The sequence below is a fragment of the Scylla paramamosain genome, chromosome 5 (assembly GCF_035594125.1).
Source record: "Scylla paramamosain isolate STU-SP2022 chromosome 5, ASM3559412v1, whole genome shotgun sequence".
Lineage (NCBI taxonomy): Eukaryota > Metazoa > Arthropoda > Malacostraca > Decapoda > Portunidae > Scylla > Scylla paramamosain.
Genome location: NC_087155.1, coordinates 34,013,968 through 34,034,114, shown reverse-complemented (window position 1 = coordinate 34,034,114; position 20,147 = coordinate 34,013,968). Strand labels below are relative to the sequence as shown.

Sequence of the window (20,147 nt, the reverse complement as noted above, 5' to 3'; positions counted from 1 at the left end):
GGGTGTGTTCAGTTTCATGCTTCATTTGCTGTACCGTACCAAGTGTTTATTTATTTATTTCTAATTATTTATTATTTATTTATTTATTTATTTTTTTAGTCATCGAGGAAAGAATTGATGAATTCAATTATGCTTTGTCGTAAAGCACTTTTTTGTAAATGTCAAGGAGATTGGCCAAGGAAGAGGAAGAAGAAGAAGAAGAAGAAGAAGAAGAAGAAGAAGAAGAAGAAGAAAGAACTCTCATCTTGCTTCGTCCAAAAAAGACAGGGACTGAGAATAATATACACGAGAGAATGAGAATACACACGTGTCATCATCTTAACTTACAACAGAGGAAGTGCCAATCTAAATATCACTAAGAAAAACATTAAAACATGGAGGTTCAAGAACCCCAACCTGAGGAATACTAGAGTTAACCAGAAAGAAGAAGTATTATAGAACATACATCTACTATACCACACACCTCTGCCTTTGTCATTAGAAATCCAGAGATAGTATCTAACACACTCGCCAATATGGGATGATTCTAGATTAAACAATAACACCTTACGCCTCGTCACTTCAAGAGATGAGCTGAAGGAGTCAAGAGAGATAAGTTTAGACTCGTAGCCAGCATCTAAGACCTGTAAATCGAGACTGAAGACTAAAATGGCAGCCCACACTCGCCTCAGTTTGGATTGCCATGTACTGTAATAGACGAGAAGCTGACGAATACAAGTGGATGGAGCTGTGGCAGGTCTTTGTTGTGTGGCGGGATCATAAGGCCTCTGAACACAAACATTCCCCATATTGTTAAGAAGCCAAGCAAATAGGGCGGCTGAAGTAGTTTTGTTGGTTAGCTAGCAAACGAAAAACAGTGACTATGGAAAATGCCCAAAGACACTAGTGGTGGTGGTGGTGGTGGTGGTAGTGGTGATGGTGAGAGAACAGAAAATGGGAGTATAAGAGAAACTGCAAGAAGCCAGTACGCCTACACTTGTCAGTCTCCGTATAAGACACACCTATCATCCCTATCTATAATTAATGAGTCTATTCCAGTCATCTGCCACTTTTCATGAGAATCAGTTAATTCGTTTTTAAAATCTAATTTTATCGAGATTAAATTTGTTACTTCCTGTTCTATCCTCGTTACAAATACTGGTGATGGTGGTGGTGGTGGTGGTGATAAAGCTAATGATAATAACACACTATAAGCATACGTGTTTACATAATTCTACGGGTTTTGTTTGTCCAGATATTCATATAATGTTGAGTATCCTTTTTTTGACATTAGGTTTCATGCGGTACTCATACAAGATGCATACAATCGCTTGTTGACAAAAAGAAAGTAATATTCAGTACTGTTATCTATTACCACCAGCAGATCCTCCACCCTTTCCTGCTTTCTCTCCTGAGTATGTCTTTAGGAAAACTCTGAGTCACGTTTCTACGTTTCCCAGACGCTGTTGCCCTCCATGACCTCACTGCAGGGAAGGGTTTTTCAGTCTTCATCTTTTCTGTTTCCTCTTATCACCAGAAGATCCCCACCCTTTCCTACTTTCTTTCTGGAATATATCTCTGGGAAAACTTTGCGCCACATTCTTACTTCTCCCAGTCGAAGCTGACAAGTATCGCCCTCCATGATCCCACTGCAGGAAAAGATCTCTCGCAACTTTCTCCATTCATCTTTTTTTTTTGTCTACTTCAGGTTACTTCGGGAAAATTTCTTATCTCTCACTGTAGTTCTCATTCTTTCAACCTTCAGAAAATAAAAAAAAAGCGTCATTAAGAAACAGAGAGAAAATGTTTAATAAATTGTAACTCTTAACGATATCAAGCGCAATTTTATATAAATATGCTGATGGATTATAAACAGAGCAGATTTGTTCACCTGTTAGCGATGAGTGAACCAAGCTATTATTACCAATAGGGAGACTGGTGAGGTATAGACAATAACACCGCCGCTGCTTACATAGTAGGATCCTCCCCCTCAAGCTGCTTCGTCACGTGCGTGTTTGTGATGCCTGGCCGGGGCGCGTGAAGACGCGTGAAGACCTCGTGAGGGAGAGAAGTAGCAGTGCGGCGACCCTGCGCAGAGATGACTTGGGGACTTCGACTAGGCAGCGAATAAGGATCCAACTTCTCGTTAAGTCATCCTACACGCGACACACACACACACACACACACACACACACACACACACACACTGGCATCTCTGAGAACCGGTATGAGGCATCACGTCCTGAGTAGCACCGTTTTTGGAGCGGTTTTATCTATTTATGTGCAAAAAGTCGTGAAACAAAGGTAGTCAGTGGTTTAGGCAGGCTTCGTGTATTGTTTTCAGTACCTTAAGTGCATCATTATAGTGTTAATTTCTTTTTTTGCGTTACTGGAAGAGATGTTTAGCGCATCCATCTAGACACACAGATTCACCCACCCAACTCTCCTCCTCCCTCCACACAGACACTGGCGCCGGCTGCTTGTTAGTAGTGGCCAGACACCCCTCACCTGCGGGCACTGACTCACCTGCCTCGCTCCTCACCTCGGCTCTGCCCGTTTTAGCGGTCAAGGTGCCCGTCTGGTTCATGCGGCTCAGTTCGTTTAGCCTGAGTGTGCTTCTCTCCTCTCTGTCCCATACCCCTCCAGGCTTGTCAGCATAAGGCAGAGGGCGTGGCGTGGGAAGACAAGGGACAGCCAGGTCAAATGGTTTTGGGCGTGGATTCCGGTGGGCGGGATAGATTAACTGCCGGCTTTTCTGTGGTGCAGCTTGTCCGCCCGCGTGGGAGGCAACGGTAGGGAGATAACCTACAGCTCTCCGTGTTAGGCGCCGCCTCTCAGTTAATGACTTTCAGCTGTTATAAATGAGAGTCTGCCGATCATGCACCTCCTGAGAACGCTGCGTCTCCTCGCAGCCAATCCCAGAGCACCGAGAACTTTGTCTTAGGAGAAAAGATGCTGCTGACTGGGAAGGAAATGTTTGCTGAGACACGCACGGGAAATATCATTGTGCAGTGTTCGGCAGCGTAAAAGTTCCGGGTGAAGAAGCCTCAAGTCACTTATGTATACACTCGAAATTCCTTTTTTAGCCAGTGAACCGCAGCCAAGGCCGTGCTGCTGCGTATTGACTTGACTCAGCCATTTATCGTAACTTAGGTACACTGGACTCTTTAAAAGTTTACTTGAAATACGAATACTCGTACATCATACATAGGAGCAAGAAAGAAGCTGGAAGAATATTGATATAGTATGGATATATGAATTATCACCTAGCATCTACCTTATCCGTTTCTTGGATGAAAGATTTCTGTGCGAAATAAGTGATGAGTTAATTTGTCCTGAGCATCCATCGGTTGTAACATTTGTGTGGCATTGAGCGGGGTGGTGTTGAAGTAGGAGCTTATAATGCATCAGGTATGACACAATGTCACCCTGGGAGCACAATTTTAACTATTTCTTTAAAGATGTTCCTTGCGGGTTCACCTGAGAAGCAAACACGGCCACTGTCTCACAACAACAATTCGCAAATGAACCTTTGTAATCCGCAGAAAAACACTGTTGCCTTGCGAGGGGCGGAGTGTTTAGCTAAGCACCCTCAGCTGCCCGCGGAGTGTTGCGCCTGACGAATGAGACACAAGTGCCTAAGGTATTTGTTTATCGCTGATCTTGAACTGAGCTAACGATGTAGCCAATCATTGTACAATATTTATTCCGTCAGATCGCCAATGTGTAATGATTACCATGGGTGGTGCAGCGAGCACGTCAAATGTACCATAAAAACTCTTATCTTGATGCTTAAGTAACGTAATCTGATATAGAAGGATAGTTTTCGATCTAATCAAATGTGGCAAATATTTCACGTCCTCTGCACCAGGCACATAACTTGCCTCCGCCTCCTACAGCGGGATCAGGTCGCCTTTAAGCAATAAACACGAAGCAAAGATCCGGGTTCGCTCACCGTCCAGGTCACGACCATCTAAGGACACCCAGGCCGCGGCTCACACTCGGCAGTGCATGGGCGGACTCCTGGAAGGCCTCTGGTTTTTGTTAGTTTTAGTTCAGTAGCTTATGTAGCTTCTGGCGGCACGGGCGTGGTGGCGGCGAGGGGCTCGTGCTGGGGTTCGTGATTAACGCCAAGCTGATCGTACCCTGGCATGGCGTGGCGTGGCACCTGGGCTGGCAGGGCAGGGCGCTCTGCGGTGGTGCACTCAGCTTCTGTAGCCAAGGATATGGTGCTGTGAGCGGCTGTAAGGTGGTCGGTTTCTTTAATTCATCAAGAAATTAAAGGAGACAGATTGGCTTAATTAATGAGCAGCGGGTCTCACCAGATAAGGAGTCTATCTAATTTTGCGACGGACTTTAATAAAGCGGGACTGCTGCATTTGCATTTTTTGTGTATGTGGGTTGATCTCCATGTCTAATAAGGGTTGAGATAACTACGTCGCATTACCAGTGGTTAGCTGGGATTGAAGGAGAGGGCTACGCCTGTTGTAGGACTAACCACGAAGCATACTATTACTCAGCATTGTATTGAAAAACAGCTCCTCAGCAGCTATATCACGCTTCCGGGCACATTGTTTATTGCTGATGAAATAAAGGACTTGTGGATTATGGAGTCTGCTAAAAAGTAATGGGTTTTATGCAATTGTGTTCCGTTGGCTCTCTTCACAACGCCTGGGCACCTTGACCTTGACGAGACTGTACACAATCACGAACACCTCGGGTGTATTGAGTGTACATAAGCATCAGATTCATAAAGACATAAGGAAAGCTGGAAGAAGTCAGTAGGTCTACACGTGACACAGTAACATATATCAACCTATCACCTGTATCCATAGATTAATCTGGTATTCTTTATTAAAAAAATAGTCTACTGAGTCGACACAAATACACACACGGCTGTGCTCACTACTTAATTACACATAATGATGACAAAAATGGACTACTTGCCTGCAAGTCTTCCAAAGTCGTATGTTTCGTATTTTGTGTCCATCAGTTTTCTCTTTCCCGTCTCTTTAATTTTTGCAATATAAGTGTCGTAGGGGGTCACTTCGGTAATTCGTTTTTCTCAGCGTCCTAGTGATGTGTTTGAATTGACAATGATGATGAAACGAGATAGAACTCTAACTGTAATGGAAGTCATGCTTGTAGCTAACCACTTGATTTGAGATGGCATAGTGCTGCTGAGCTGAAATATCATTGCTTTATGAACATAACATAAGTGTGATGGTTAAACATGATCGTATGCATCGTATCATCTCTCTTATCAATAGTCAAAGAGCTTTAAGCTCTTTCGGAACTTTTTTTAGAATTTATATTTGATGATTGAGAAGTATCAGGAGTGTACACATATCTCTTTGACTGATGATGTAAGAGACCCAGACAAATATAACCATAGTTACCCTTGAAACCATTTTCTTTGTTTAAAAAATATAGAAAACGTCTTAAAGGTAAACCCTAGAAATTCTAATCTCCATTTTGGCTTAATGATTTGTTGAGTATACTAAAGTTTACCAGCATCTAATGCCAAAATAAGCCATCGATCTTATCGCCGCGGTGCAGCACACATTGCCTGTGAGGTAGTGCGTACTGTCGAATTCTTTTGCCTGTGTTTGGTTGACGAAGACTAAGGGCGAGTGAGGAGTGAGAGAGACGTGTCTAGAGAGCAATGTTCCTGTATTCCAAAAGAAAGATGTTTCTGTTTGAAGATAAAAACTAAGGTAGACAGACGAAAAAGACGCAGCATGGAGATGACAGCAGAAAAATTACAGGAACGGACGCAGAGAGAGAGAGAGAGAGAGAGAGAGAGAGAGAGAGAGAGAGAGAGAGAGAGAGAGAGAGAGAGAGAGAGAGAGAGAGAGAGAGAGAGAGAGAGAGAGACCCTGCAAAGGAATGTCGTAGGGTAGAGAGAAGTAATGGTTATAATAGGACAGCATGACAAGGGACAGTGAGGCGCCGGGAGCAGAAGTGGGAGGAAGGATGTGCTGGTCCACAGGGACAGGAACTCACAGTGGGCGAGGAGGATCACTTAGGTGAGTGTGATGGATTTAGAAAGGCGTGGCAGGAAGACTAAGAGGTCAAGGGAGGTATGGACATAATGGGTCTTAGAGCATGAAGTTTCGAGTCGGGATTGTGAGTGTCTGGAGTGGGCTTGGGTTGGGCTCTAGTGGGCGTGAAGGGCGGGAGAGGGCGAGTCTTGTAAAATGGGCGGAATGGGTGTAATTGGATCTAGTGCATGAGGAAGGTTCGAGTGGGTGTTGTGAGAGGCTGGAGTGGGTGTTGTGAGAGGCTGGAGTGGGTGTTGTGAGAGGCTGGAGTGGGCTTGAGTTGTAGCTGTAGTGGGCGTGAAGGGTGGGAGAGGGGGAGGTTTTGCCAGAGGGAGTAGGCTACGAGGATTCCCTTTTTCCCGCCTCCTGTCGCTCGCGGACGCCCTGCAAACCAGTCCGCCTTACGTAAGTTTCTCTCTTGTTCCCTCCTCCCTCCTCCCTCTTCTCCTCTCCCACCTGTTGCTTCTCACTCTCAAATGTTGGAAGGGAGAGTGTTGTTTACCTTTCACACGCGTACACATTCACACGAGTACACTTTCACACACACACACACACACATACACACACACAAACACTCACACGTACACACACTATACAGTTATACACTTTCTTAACCTCTTTCCCAGGAATATTTAGGTGTATTGTTTACCTTGTAGTCTTTACACGAGTCTGTACTACGGCAAGATTCATGAGCAATAAACACCTTCCCAGCACAGTGTATATGGCGGGACAGAGTTAATGTCTCTAGAGGGAAGCAACACTGAACGATAGATAGAATCAGTAGTATTTGTCATGTGGTTTGTTAAGTTCCTCTAGGGATCCTGCAACCTGGTCCCTCTCGTTCTGCCGCCTTCGCTTTCTAGTGCCCTTTGTTACCTGATACCCCAAAGTTCTTGTTGCGAGCTGTTCCTTCTGTCACCTCGCCGTCAGCCACTCTTGTCCCTTACTCCATATTTTGCGCATGGACGCTGTTTATAAAAATTTAGGAGCAGTGATTCTTTCATGCAGTATTTTCCTTAATTATATATTGCCTTGTAATTTTCCTGTCTTAAAGGTTTTGTTGACATTGGTAAAAGGAAAGATTGCAGTGGAAAGCCGATGTTGTGTCCTAACTGTGCGTGTTTTATTTGTATTCCGTAAGTGTTATGAGTTACCGGTGTGACTCCTTGTTTGGGAATATAATCTTCCTTCACTTGTTTGTCTAGATTTTTTTTTCTTCTGGGAGACATCGAGGGAGGCAGAAGAGTCCTACCACTGAGGATGAGTCTTGAGGATGTAACAGAGGGCAGAATCTGAGGAAGGGACTAGGGAGGAGGAGAAAAAAATAAGGAGACGAAAAACCTCGCCCAGGTGGGCAGGTCGGGCGTGGGAGGCCGTCACCCAACAAGGCGTGTGGCGAGGACCTTGCCACCTCTTCCACTTTACCTGGAGCTGTGCCACATTCTGTCCATAGAAATTTAGAGTCTCGTTGAGTTCCCACGCACTCATAACTGCTGCAGGAAGGACATGAGGATCCTCGTGCTCATATCAGCCCCAGCACCGCCCTGCGACAGCCGTTGCTACACCGAGACAGGAGGGACGAACGATCCAGTTTTTTACAGAGCAAGCTTGACATTGGGCGTGGGTCAGGAGGATGCGAGGAGCGTGGGACGGAGCAAGAAAGGCGCAAGGGAAGGGTGTGGTTCCCTGGCGAGGTCGTCCACAGCCCGGTGGGGAAGCAGGCGACCTTGGATTCATCTTCCCCGCTCACGTCTTCCTCAGTGGTGATGATACGACTATGGCGAACAGTCTTGTGTTTAAATGTACAAGACTCAGCGATAGCAGCCATGACGCTTGTGAATGACGAGCGTGATGACTGAAGCGTCGATTTGAATTGATAAGCAATGATGACAATAATGATAACAATAATGGTAGGAATAATGATAGTAATAATGACGATAATGGCAATGATATTGATAGTGATAATGAGAATACTAGCAGTAATGATGATGGTAGTAATAATAATAATAAAAATAGTAATGGCAATAATAATAATGATAATAATAACAATAATAATAATAATAATAATAATAATAATAATAATAATAATAATAATAATAATAATAACAACAATAATGAAAATGATAATAATGTTAATAATAATAATAATAATAACAATAATAATAATAATAATAATAATAATAATAATAATAATAATAATAACGACATACAACAACAACAACAACAACAACAACAACAACAACAACAACAATAACTACAACTACAACATCAACAACTACAACAATAACAATGATAATACAAATAATGTATGGTAATCCTTGGGAACAATTACATATGATCCTTATATCGCCGGTTACAATGCAAATCCATCTCTTTTCACTTGCTTTATGATGTATTGCTTTTATCAACATGTAAAAACAAACATTCTTCCTTTACCACTCATAACGAGGGAAAAAATACTGAACAATAACACAATGTCAGATGAATAATGCTATTTGATGAACTTAATTCTTCTCATCTGCAAAACGACAGAAGATGTACAATTTTATGAATAAGGTAATCCTTCGTGACAAATAGCTAGAAACTGAGTCTAAAAAGTACATACAACTTGTTTTCTTATTTAAGTTCATACATTCATATCTCTCATTCAGCTTTTCTTTCAACACGAGGTGACGTACAAGAAATGCAATAAGACTACAGAAGTGAAAGGAAGAATAATCTGCTTCAAATTTCGTGACAAAAACAAAGAACATACAGAAGATGCGTTTAATAATTGAGGCCACGCGTGTTAAATTGTGGAGTGTGTCTGCGGCTCCCACCGGCATGTCCTCAGTTTTACCGTGTTTATATTCGGCTGTGCGTTTTTATGCTTAAATTTTTCTTCTGATTCGTACCCGGAAAAGTAGAGCATGTGATTGAAAGAGAGAGAGAGAGAGAGAGAGAGAGAGAGAGAGAGAGAGAGAGAGAGAGAGAGAGAGAGAGAGAGAGAGAGAGAGAGAGAGAGAGAGAGAGAGAGAGAGAGAGAGACTTCCACAGCTACCACCTGTCGTACACTCTCTTCTGTGGATTCACCTGTCTATTATCTAATAAGAGGTGAGCCCGGACCAACAGCAGGTGACGGAGTGGCAAGCGAAAGTCCGAGTCTCAGTCCTCAGGCAAGCAGCGGACGTGACCTTGGGCGGGCCGGCTGGGGGATAGGCCTGGGCGCATCTTCCACCTGGTGTACTTTTTGCCGATGCATCGTCCAGCAGGTAGCGGGACTGTGAACCACTGCACGATGGGCGAGGAGTAGCATTGGTCTTGCATGATTTTCGCCCTTCGTGTGTTGCGTGGTCTGGTTCTGGCCTGTGTCCTTAGTGTCCAGCATCTCATACTTACCAAGTACGCGACTGTATCACTAGGCAGGTACTGTTGACTGAGTATTTCTCGCTTGCATCTTGCCATCTTAATGTCTGAAAGAAAACTTAATAAAGCACAGCGAATGGTGCTTATGTCTAATTTGTTTAACTGTTGAGAATATAGATTATATGTACTGTTAGTTTCTGCTATAAGGAACATATATTAGATGTTTATGCAATGATATGTAACACAAGAGAATATGAAAATGTTAATTGGAGTTATTTGCCTGGGAAAAATCTTTGCTCTTAAGGAAAACAATTTTTTTCTTATACAGTGATTCAGCAGCAAAGGAAAATAACGTTAAGTTCAGATATGATCAGTTACGTAACACAAATACGAGTGTTTTACGAAAATAGATGTGTTTGTTTGCTTGCTTGTATGTGTGTGTGTGTGTGTGTGTGTGTGTGTGTGTGTGTGTGTGTGTGTGTGTGTGTGTGTGTGTGTGTGTGTGTGTGTGTGTGTCAGTGGGCTAAGCAGTATACAGTGACACAAGGATACAAAGCACCACACAATTAACACATTCAGGAGACGTTTATCAGTGCCCTTGTGGTTACACCTGAGCCCTGGGGGAAGGCTTCTCACATCACCGTCAACCCTGTGGTACCTTCCCGATTCCTTCCTTTTCCCCCGCCCCTCGCCACACCCCGCCTCCCACAAGGGCGTGTCTTTGCCCCACCCTTAGTGACGTCACCGCCGCTCCACAATATAAGGCGGAGGCTGCCGTACTCTGCACCACAAGATTGCACACCGTCTGTCTGTACCGCGCCGCCTCTCCGCTCACCCTCAGTCATGAACTCTGTGAGTATCTCCGCTCGCTTTCCTCACCTGGTTGGTTTGGGGAAAAAAAAAGAAAACATTTGATTTAGCTAAACGTCAGCCTTCAGACAGTCCTCAGGGGCTAAAAACGAATACATTGTAAGGGCTAGGGATGTTTCAGTAGAGGAGTGGTGTTGCTAAGCTAGGAGTGATGGGTAATGCAGTGTTCAATAACTTTACGATGGGATAAGACTGATGACATGATTATTGATGCTGATAGAAATGATGACTTGGTGATTCAGTGAGACAGTGTTGATTCTTGTCTAGTTGATCTTAATACTTGGTGCACGCTGATGTGGTAACCTCCCTCCTGCAGCTGGTGGTGGTCCTGGCCCTTGCCGCCTGTGCATCGGCCGCTATCATTCCTGCGCCCATCGCCTTCCGCACTCCTTCCCACGACTCTGCCATCATCCAGAGCCACCGTCTTGGCGGCAACTTCGCCTACTCCACCCACGAGGCTCATGCTTACGGCGTGCAGACCCCCATCATCGGCACCCGCACCGTGCCCGTCGGTGTCTCCTACGTGCCTGGCACCCCCATCGTTAAGACCTCCACTCACTTGGTGACCCATAAGATCCCCCAGGTGGTCTCCTATGGCGCTCCCTTCCACTACCCATACGCCCTTGGCCCGGTCGTCGCCGCCGCCCCCGCCGCTGATGCCGCCGTCGACACCACCGCCGCCGAGAAGCCCGCTGTCGTCTCCGCCTAAGCTTAGACCACCTGCCTCCAGACCTCGACCTATGGATTAAGACCGTATTGTAGACACTGCTTCCTTTCATTTCTTTCTTTCATCCGCTCGTTCCTGGCGTGGGCGTAATGCGGCGTGGGCGCTTAGGCGTGGGCGTCCCGGCGCCATAGCGCGGCGACAGAGCCCTTAGGGTTGGTCGCCGCGCCGTGTACAGCTACGGTGTACAGACTTGTGAATAAATCTTGTTTAACCTAATGTGCACATTAAAATTACATCCTCTAGATGTTAATGCCGCCTTTTGGTGAACCTTCTGACGCAGAGCACACACACACACACACACACACACACACACACACAGTAGTGTAGTGGTTAGCACGCTCGGCTCACAACCAAGAATCCCGGGCGCGGCGAGGCAAATGGGCGAGCGTCTTAATGTGTAGCCCCTGTTCATCTAGCAGCAAGTAGGTACGGGATGTAACCCGAGGTGTTGTGGCCTCGCTGTCCCGGTGTGTGGTGTGTCATTGGTCTCAGTCCTACCCGAAGATCGGTCACTATGAGCTCTGAGCTCTTTCCGTAGGGGAACGGCTGGCTGGGTGACCAGCGGACGACCATAGGTGAATCACACACACACCCCTGCTATACTATCCAAATAACTGTCAGTCTGTCTATCTTTCTACTCTTGTTTACTTTCCTATCTGTTGCTTCGTTCCAATATGGCTAGTTATCCTTATATTCATGTCGCCACCCTCTTCCCTTCCCCCCCTTCTCTCTCTCTCTCTCTCTCTCTCTCTCTCTCTCTCTCTCTCTCTCTCTCTCTCTCTCTCTCTCTCTCTCTCTCTCTCTCTCTCTCTCTGCCTTGAGCCATCTTCGGGCGTGGCAGGGTCGTGGGTGAGCCGTGAGCCGCGTCCTGGGAATTGAGGCGCTGGTGGGGCTGCACGCCAAGGCCACCTGGCTCTTCCTCCTTGTCCTTCATTTCTTCTGGTGATCGTGTAGATGTCTGCAGCTTCGCGATGACTTAGTAACAATTTATGATTATTCAGGGATTAGGGAGGTGATGAGTATGTGGCGGAAATGGCTACTTAGCAGATAAATAGGCGAGGAAAAATAATGAAAATAAAATAAAATAATTAAATATGTAAATTGATAAAAAAAAAAGTCATTTTCAATAATATCTCGTTTTGTATCGTGTATATAACTTGGGAAACATACCATAGATGGCACCTCTTGTCACTGTTGCATACTGGACGATTCTTCATAATGCCACACATATGGGTTGATGTGGTGGTGCAGGGGAAGGCTCTAATGTATGTGCTGAATAATTGTAATGTTGTTCTTGATACGATAATTCGGAGAACGCTAAATGAATAAATAAATAAACAAATAAATAAATAAATAACAAATAGACAAATAGATAAAAAGAACGTCAGAGGGGATTGCACGAGTAGGGAACAGAGACCTCACCGCCTACAGAAGCCATCGTGATGATCTGTCCCGCGGTGGTCGACCTTTGGCGGGTAACAAAGAAGCACTGCCACAACACCCACGAGCTCCTGCAGTGTGGACGTGAAGCAGTTAGTATTTAGACAGCTGACCCGAGGTACTAGCGACCTCACCAGCAGACCACAGGAAGTTTTTTTTTATGACAAACCATGAATTCTTATATTAGTGGAGGTGAAAACGCGCGGTATAGATGCTCACTTTTTAAGAGTTAGGAGACAAGCTTCTATAACACGAAAGAAACAATAACATACTGACTCATATTTTCACATATATTCCTGTAGTGCTTCGTGGAGTGAAACAATCCGCTTTTCCTTTCATAGTGCAGAGATGTTGGTGAGAAAAAACATATGTAAGCCACTTCTATGAACAGCATATCAGAAAGATAACCTGAAGATTATGATAAAAAAGAAAAACTTGCATGTTATTTGTCTCGTTCAATGTAGAGGCGAGGCAGTGAAGCGGATAGTGAAGTTGGGAGAGTGTAGCAGTGTGGCGCCGTGGCAGACAGGGCGGGGCGGGGTGGGGCGAGGCCAACCGGTAAACGGAACCATGTCCTGGTGCAGGTACTAGAGCGCGACCCTCTAAGTTAGCCGGGTACGATGTGAGGTGAGGAAAAGGGACAGCAAGGAAAGGCTGCTAAAGTTAAGAGAGTGACAACAGGAAAATTATGCTGGTAATTAAAAAAAAAAGAAAAAAAAAGAAAAAGAAAAAGAGAAATCGAAGTATAATGTAAAATCAATGCAGTGATGCGTAGTAAGTGTTAGGTAACCACAGTATTTGCGTGGCCAAATTAGTGATGTGCGAACTTGGGCATGTGTTTAAATGGGAGTACAAATATTTGCCAACACACACACACACACACACACACACACACACACACAGACACACACACTGTCGCACACACGCACGGACACAGACTTTCGTAGAGGAACAATATTTACCTGAAGACTACGAGAACAGTTTCGGGCAGCGCGTGGCAAAACAAGCAAACTTTCGCTGACAATCCTGCGACGCACTAACGCCTTAAGAGTCATTTAACCGTATATCAGGACGGCATATGAGGCGACAACGACGTTAAAATGCGATTAAGGTTTTGATATACTTAATTAAACTGTGACAACCTGTGACGTGGGAGGAGCTTGGTCATGTGTGTGGGAGAAGGTGGCACCAGGTGTGTGGCAGGATGACTTGAGCTGGAGGTGATGGTGGTGACAGTGGTGCTGATAGGCTGATACCCAAGACCTGTGAAATATTTTGGACTCTCATAAGGCTGCCTAGATGATTATTCGGATTCTCATAGGTATTTTCTCTACTCATGACAAAGAAGCCTTGTTTAGGTTTAGCTATCACCACAGTCATGGAAACGTCCTTGAAAACCTCCAGTGAAAAGTTGTCGAGATGGGACGTCGAAATGTATAAGTATGCTTTCCCTGTGTGATGGTGCCCTGGTGATCAGACTTATTAGCAATACTCAACATGTGCACGATGATAAAAGTGCCGCCAAATTTCTTCCTATTAGTCGCTCTCACTATTTCACTCAATGTGCACTTTTCTCCCTGTCTTGTTCTCGTTGATCTGAAAAAAAAAAAATATATATATATATATATAGATACTAGAACAGATCTTTCTTTTTGTTCAACAGCCGTATATCCTCTAACAATACTTTACCATTCCAATACAGACTTTTCTCTTTCCCATTCTTTCGTTATTCTGATAATAAAATAACTGATTATTTTTTCGTATCTTTCAGTGCTCGTATATCCTCTACCAATCTTTCCCTATTCCAATAAACACTTTTGTCCTTACCTTCCTCTTGCTCTTCTGAATATGATAGAAGCCACAATTGAGATTTTCCTTTTCGTTCGACAGCCTTGACTTTTTGCTGTAAGCGATACACAGATTATGAGAAAAATATGTAGATATGGTGACGTATGCGCCGATTGGCCTTTGCCTATTTGGGAAGCTCGCTAAATTTAGTGGAGCGCCGCCACGCCAGTACGTGAGAACCCCTGACGGAGGAGGCGAGGCGGAAAAAAAAAAATGCAAGGGGGGTGATCAAAGGTAGGCGTCAGTGAACAGAGGTATAACTTATGTAAATTTCATAAACAACTCACAAAAAACTCTTACAGGATCATCGTCATTGTCCAATTCCGTGATAGTGACGCTCTTTTTTACTATTATCTAACAACACAAATTTAGACACATGCGGAAGTACAAAATATACTAAAAAAAGAAGAGAGAGAGAGAGAGAAAAAAAAAAAAAGGTCAACTACGACTCATCAAACCTACAAAATTTACATCAATAGTTAAAAAATAAATAAATAAATAAAATAATCCAAGAAGCTATTATAATATTTCTAAGCCATCGGTAATGCACTCGCGCCTTCAGAACCAAGAAGAGGAGGGCTGGTGTGAGACCCAACACGTGCACGCGAACATTTTTCAACACTACCTGCGCCGCGCCCGAAATTCCTTCGTGGTGAGGCGGCCCAAGGTTGTGTGAGGTGAGGAGACACACTTCAATAAATGACTGAAATGATTAATAAGAAAAAGTAAACAAAAAATAAATAAAAGTTGATATAAGAAAGTAGAGTAGAGGAGAGAGAGAGAGAGATAATTATATATAATATATATAATATATATATATATATAATATATATAATTATTATAATAATAATAATAATAATAATAATAATAATAATAATAATAATAATAATAATTATTATTATTATTATTATGACTTGTTGTTGTTGCTGCTGCTGCTGCTGTTACTGCTGCTGTTGTTGTTTTTGTTTTTGTTGTTGTTGTTGTTGTTGTTGTTGTTGTTGTTGTTGTTGTTGTTGTTGTTGTTGTTGTTGTTGTTGCTGCTGCTGTTGTTGTTGTTGTTGTTGTTGTTGTTGTTGTTGTTGTTGTTGTTGTTGTTGTTGTTGTTGTTGTTGTTGTTGTTGCTGCTACTGATGCAGCTGTTGTCATTGTTCTCATCATCCTATACTGTATTGTATCATCAAATGTATTATTAAGTATTCAAATGTTCATCAGTTCATTAAGTATTAACACCAATGCCGCCAAAGTGAGAGGGGAACACCTGTCTCACCACGCCTCCCAATCACCATACAGGCTCTGTTGGGCTCACACGCAGTAGCAGGCCAGGCAGGTGCTCATGGGGCGTGGGCGGCTCAGTATAAGGTGCTGCGCGGGGCCTTCCTCCCCAGACCGCTCTTCGCCCCGCCGCCATGAACACCCACGTGAGTACTGAATGTATGCTTCCATTCCATCCTCTTAGGCCTCATTCCATTCTCTGTAGGCCTCATTCCATCTTTTTAGGCCTATTCTACTCTCTTTAGGCCTCATTCCACTCTCTGTAGGTCTCATCCCACTTTTGTAGCCCTAATTCCACCGTCTGCAGGCCTCATTCCATCCCGTATACCTAGAATAATTCCTTTCCCTCTTGGATACTTCTCTGTCCGTCTTACAAACGTTTCCCGCTCTTATCTCACTTCTGTAATCTTCCCTCCTCCTTATTTTAAAACTCTGTCTCAGTTTATTCTTGTCTTCATTCTTATCCTCATTTGTTTTCCTTACTAAATTGCTTCTCATAGTTATCATTGCTCTTTGTCTTCTGTCCTCACATTCCTTCCTTCCATCCTCATTCTTTCTTATAGCATCTTCACGTGTCGTCACCATTATGCAGCGTCATCCTCCGACTCGTTCTCGTCACTTACCTTTGGTGGTTCACAAACGTTCCTGCGTTCCTGTATTTCCTTCTTCGTGCGTGTCATTGTTTGTTTACCTTCCCTTCGCTGGAATGCACTGGACTGGCCGCGGCTCACCTCTCAGTGACTCAAATGACGTTGCCACACGTTCTTCCTTGGTTTATTACTGTGTGACGGTTATAAAGTTGCGAGTCACGGAGTTGTATGTCAATCAGCCAAGAGTGTGTCTGGACAGGAGTGAGAACAAAGGTGTGAAACGAACCTGCTATAATGTTTCGTTTGTGTTACCTTAATTTTGTGATGAACAAATAGAAATAAGCTTTTCAAGTATTAATGGTATTAATGCCCTCTCCAAGTGGACGCGAACATGTTTAATAGTAACGTCGAATTACATATTGACGTTATACATGGATAACAAGAGAAAAGAGAAATGAAAAAAAAGAAAAGTTTTCCTTTAATGTGATCATGAAAAAAAAAATTCTAAGGAGAAGTATTCTAAATGATAGGAAAAATGGAGAGCCTGTCCTTGACAATGACCTGATGGAACAATGGAAACACTTGTTTTGCGGGTTTGCTGACGTCATTGAGATCGAGGTGGGCGTCAGGGAGCGATGTGCAGCAGCCTGTGGACTGCGCTTAGAAGATGCTGCCTCTCGCGCAGTGGATCTTGTTAAGTTAATACGAAGCATCATGACGAGCGGCAGCTGTACGATAAGAAATAGTTATATTCCCAGCAGGAATACGTAACACTTACTTCCTGTTCCAAAGATAGAATATTTCAGGTGGCTTGTGGGGCGGGGCCGCCTCACGCCAGCTGGTTTGTTGAGGCCCATGACCAAATAAGGGAGGGCAAGGGGGCGTAATGGTTCAGTTCTCACGGGAGTTGGCAACCTCACCACTGTCAGGGTCACGGGCGCTGTCCCCTCTTTGTTAAAGCCAATTACATAACCTTTCCGCGCGGCATCTGCATGAATCACTATCTTCCTACAGCCAACAAGGCGACAACAATAACTGGCCGGTGCCTCCACGGAGGCTGGAGCGTGTGGGTGGTGGAACCAGGAACATTGTGCACACAACCTTGAGACTTGGCACACCACGCCCGCTCCTCCTGCCCACGCACTGTTGACCCTATTTTGAGTGCACGCAGGAGGATGGAGGGAAAAGGAACACACTCCTTAAGGAACCTGATCGTATGGGCTAAGGCGGCGTGAGGGCGGGGGGGAGAAGGGGGGGAGCGCGCTGGGCGGAGTCCTCAGAGGCGTGCAATTATGGCATCATGGGAAAAAAAAAGATAAGACGCATCTTATTCATCTTGTTTTGTTCATTTCTTTGTTGATCCTCGCATGGCGCAGAGAAGTTTTGTTGACTGAGGGCACTGTGTTATGGAGTCAGTTACCAAGACTCTCTCTCTCTCTCTCTCTCTCTCTCTCTCTCTCTCTCTCTCTCTCTCTCTCTCTCTCTCTCAACATTACTGGAATCCTTATTTGGCATCATGTTTCACGGACACCACGTGTCTTTTCTGTTCGTGTGCTACCGGCGCTGCGGGAGCAGGGTGATGCAGGTCAGTGCCAAGGTCATGGCCGTGTGTCGCCCATTCTGCAAGCTGTAGTAGTGAACTGCAGGCCGCCACACAAGCCACTCGTGCTCCCTATCGATCCTTTATCGACCCGCTTTTAAAATGTTAGGTTTCGTAATTACGCAACTTACATGGGGTGGAGATTTGGATTCCCATGTCCATCGTTCGACCATGGGCTTTTTAGCGTTTTTGAATATATCGAACATTTTTTTTTTATTTGAAAGCTTGGTTATCTTGTATTCAGTCATGATGATTTTTTTTTTTTGTGAATTTGTGACGTCGTTAATCTGAGTTCTGTAATCAGAGAAAACCGTAAATTTTGTGCTGAAACGGTGTTTATAGTATAATGAAATTTTCCCTGACAACGAAAATGCCCTACACACACATAACTACTAAATTTTAGACTTTTATTCTTTAATGCGTGCATATTTTTTCCAGGCACTGCTGCTGTTCCTCTGCTGCGCTGCGGCGCAGTGGACGGCAGGGCACTCGGCGAGCAAGGTGAACAGAGAATATATCCTGTACGCCATGGCGCCTGAGGACCGCGGGTCATACTACGTGAATCCGAAGGGCGGTCGTTATAACTACGGCTACAACACTGGCGACGGCATAGCCAAGGTGGAGGTGCAACAGCCCGACGGGTCCATCGTGGGCTCCTACCGCTACTTCGATCCCAACGGGAAGCAGGTGCGTGCGTGGTGGTGTGAGGGAGGCACCAGCAGCAGGCTGGCTGGTACAGCACTGCACATTAGTATATATATGATCCATTGACGTATGTGATGCAACACACACACACACACACACACACACACACACACACACACACACACACACACACACACACACACACACACACACACACACACACACACACACACACACACACACAGTTGCTAGGGAAAACTGTACTAAAAAATACACATTAAAAAATACAATAGAGTAATATGAAAAGATGGAAGTAATGATCTTGACCCATTTCTGTAAAAAAAATATATATATATAATTGGCAAAGAATAGTGGCAAACAGGGAGCACAGCTTGACTAAGTCAAACTTGCGGTCGCGCCGTCAGCTGGGTGAGCTGCGGTGGCTTGTTCGCTTTAATAAGTTTCCTGGCAATATCTCACTGAAAATCTATGTCGCCTGTGTTCTGGCTTGCAATGGGTGCACATCCTTGCCTGATGTCTAAATCCTCTCCTGACGTGGCGGCAGGTGGTGCGCTCCTACGTGGCGGACAACAAAGGCTTCCGCGTGTTGGGGAACGACCTGCCCATCAGTCCCGACACGCCGATCTCCCACATATCGGGTCTGCCAGCCTTCACCGGCGCCGTGGAGGGCACCGACGCATTTGATATTCCACCACCTCTTGGCTCCGCGTCTCACACTTCGCAGATGCAGCAGCAACAGCGGCCCCACTACCAACAGCAGGTGAAAGAGCATAAGCTGAAAGAGCAGCAGCTGCTTCAGCAGCAGCAAGCTGAGTATCGAAAACAACAAGAGAAACTCGAAGCCTTAAGGAAGCAACTTAGGGAATTGGAACTGCTTCAGCAGAAACTCTACGGCTCCTTCACTTCACACAGTTACCACACAACGTCACAGCATCCGACTAATCTCCGGCCCATCCGCAACCACCTATCTCACGGCTACACGTCTCCCTACCGATACTTTGGAAAAGACATCAACTACGACTTTCCTGCAGGATTCGCTTACTCTGGTCTGCCCACCCTGGTCGACGCGCCCCACAAGACTCACTACCCTCACTCCACCTACACCATCGGCAGGACTCGCTAACGATGCCTCCTTAGGTAGCCGCAATCTAGCTATTGTACAGTCAAACAACTTATTACTGACTCTATATGCCCTGTGGGTAGCAAGGTGACTAGATAGGGGCAGTGAAATGTAAACATTTAATTAGTCTTAATCAATCCATGTTAAGAGTCAGTTTTGAAGTACAAACCACTAGTTGTTACCTGTTGGCGGAACAGTCTGCCTGCCCTGTTAGCTAGCGGTGGTGGCGGCGGCGGTCAGGGGAGTTGGCGGGCTGTGGGAACGACTCTGACAAAAGGGTTTAGTACTAATATACAATGTGGAGGCTCGTGGAGACGGTTCTGACAGGTGGACCAGGCTCCTCGTTACCCTCTGTCTTAATCAATAGTTTGATATTTTTATAGAGTAAGATCGACACTTTTGTTTCCGGAGATCAAGAATAATTTCATGCACATAAATATATTTTCTGTATATTTCATTGCCCTTATTAAAAAAGTAGACCAAGGTTGGCTGAGCTACACACAGAAGCATACCATTTGAGATAATAGCTGACTTGAGAAACCTCCAAGAAAGCGATTCTTGAGCAGTTCACGTCCCTGGTGGGGATCTACAGTGTGAAAGGGTAGGTTAGGAATCTGTGCAGCATGATTGGGACAAGGTAGTAATC

General features: G+C 44.7%; 2 protein-coding genes across 3 annotated transcripts in view; both read left to right on the top strand.

The window, feature by feature from the left end:
• The window catches only part of LOC135100871 (uncharacterized), a 43,367-nt gene extending 23,425 nt beyond the window's left edge, over window positions 1–19,942 (top strand). Inside the window, exons 1-4 of one of the 2 annotated variants that reach the window (XM_064004385.1) lie at window positions 14,914–14,930; window positions 15,544–15,671; window positions 18,154–18,402; window positions 18,926–19,942. In XM_064004385.1, the coding sequence (XP_063860455.1) occupies window positions 15,660–15,671; window positions 18,154–18,402; window positions 18,926–19,504 (840 nt within the window). In that variant the 5' untranslated portion in view covers window positions 14,914–14,930; window positions 15,544–15,659 and the 3' untranslated portion in view covers window positions 19,505–19,942. Of the gene's footprint in view, window positions 1–14,913; window positions 14,931–15,543; window positions 15,672–18,153; window positions 18,403–18,925 lie in introns of those variants that run through there. The other variant, XM_064004384.1, reaches the window with a different exon arrangement.
• LOC135100869 (uncharacterized) lies at window positions 9,954–11,181 on the top strand. The gene is made up of 2 exons (XM_064004381.1): window positions 9,954–10,220; window positions 10,555–11,181. Exons 1-2 carry the CDS (start codon window positions 10,212–10,214, stop codon window positions 10,945–10,947), a joined length of 402 nt encoding a protein of 133 aa, XP_063860451.1. The 5' UTR covers window positions 9,954–10,211; the 3' UTR covers window positions 10,948–11,181.
• Window positions 19,943–20,147: the final 205 nt, after the last annotated feature.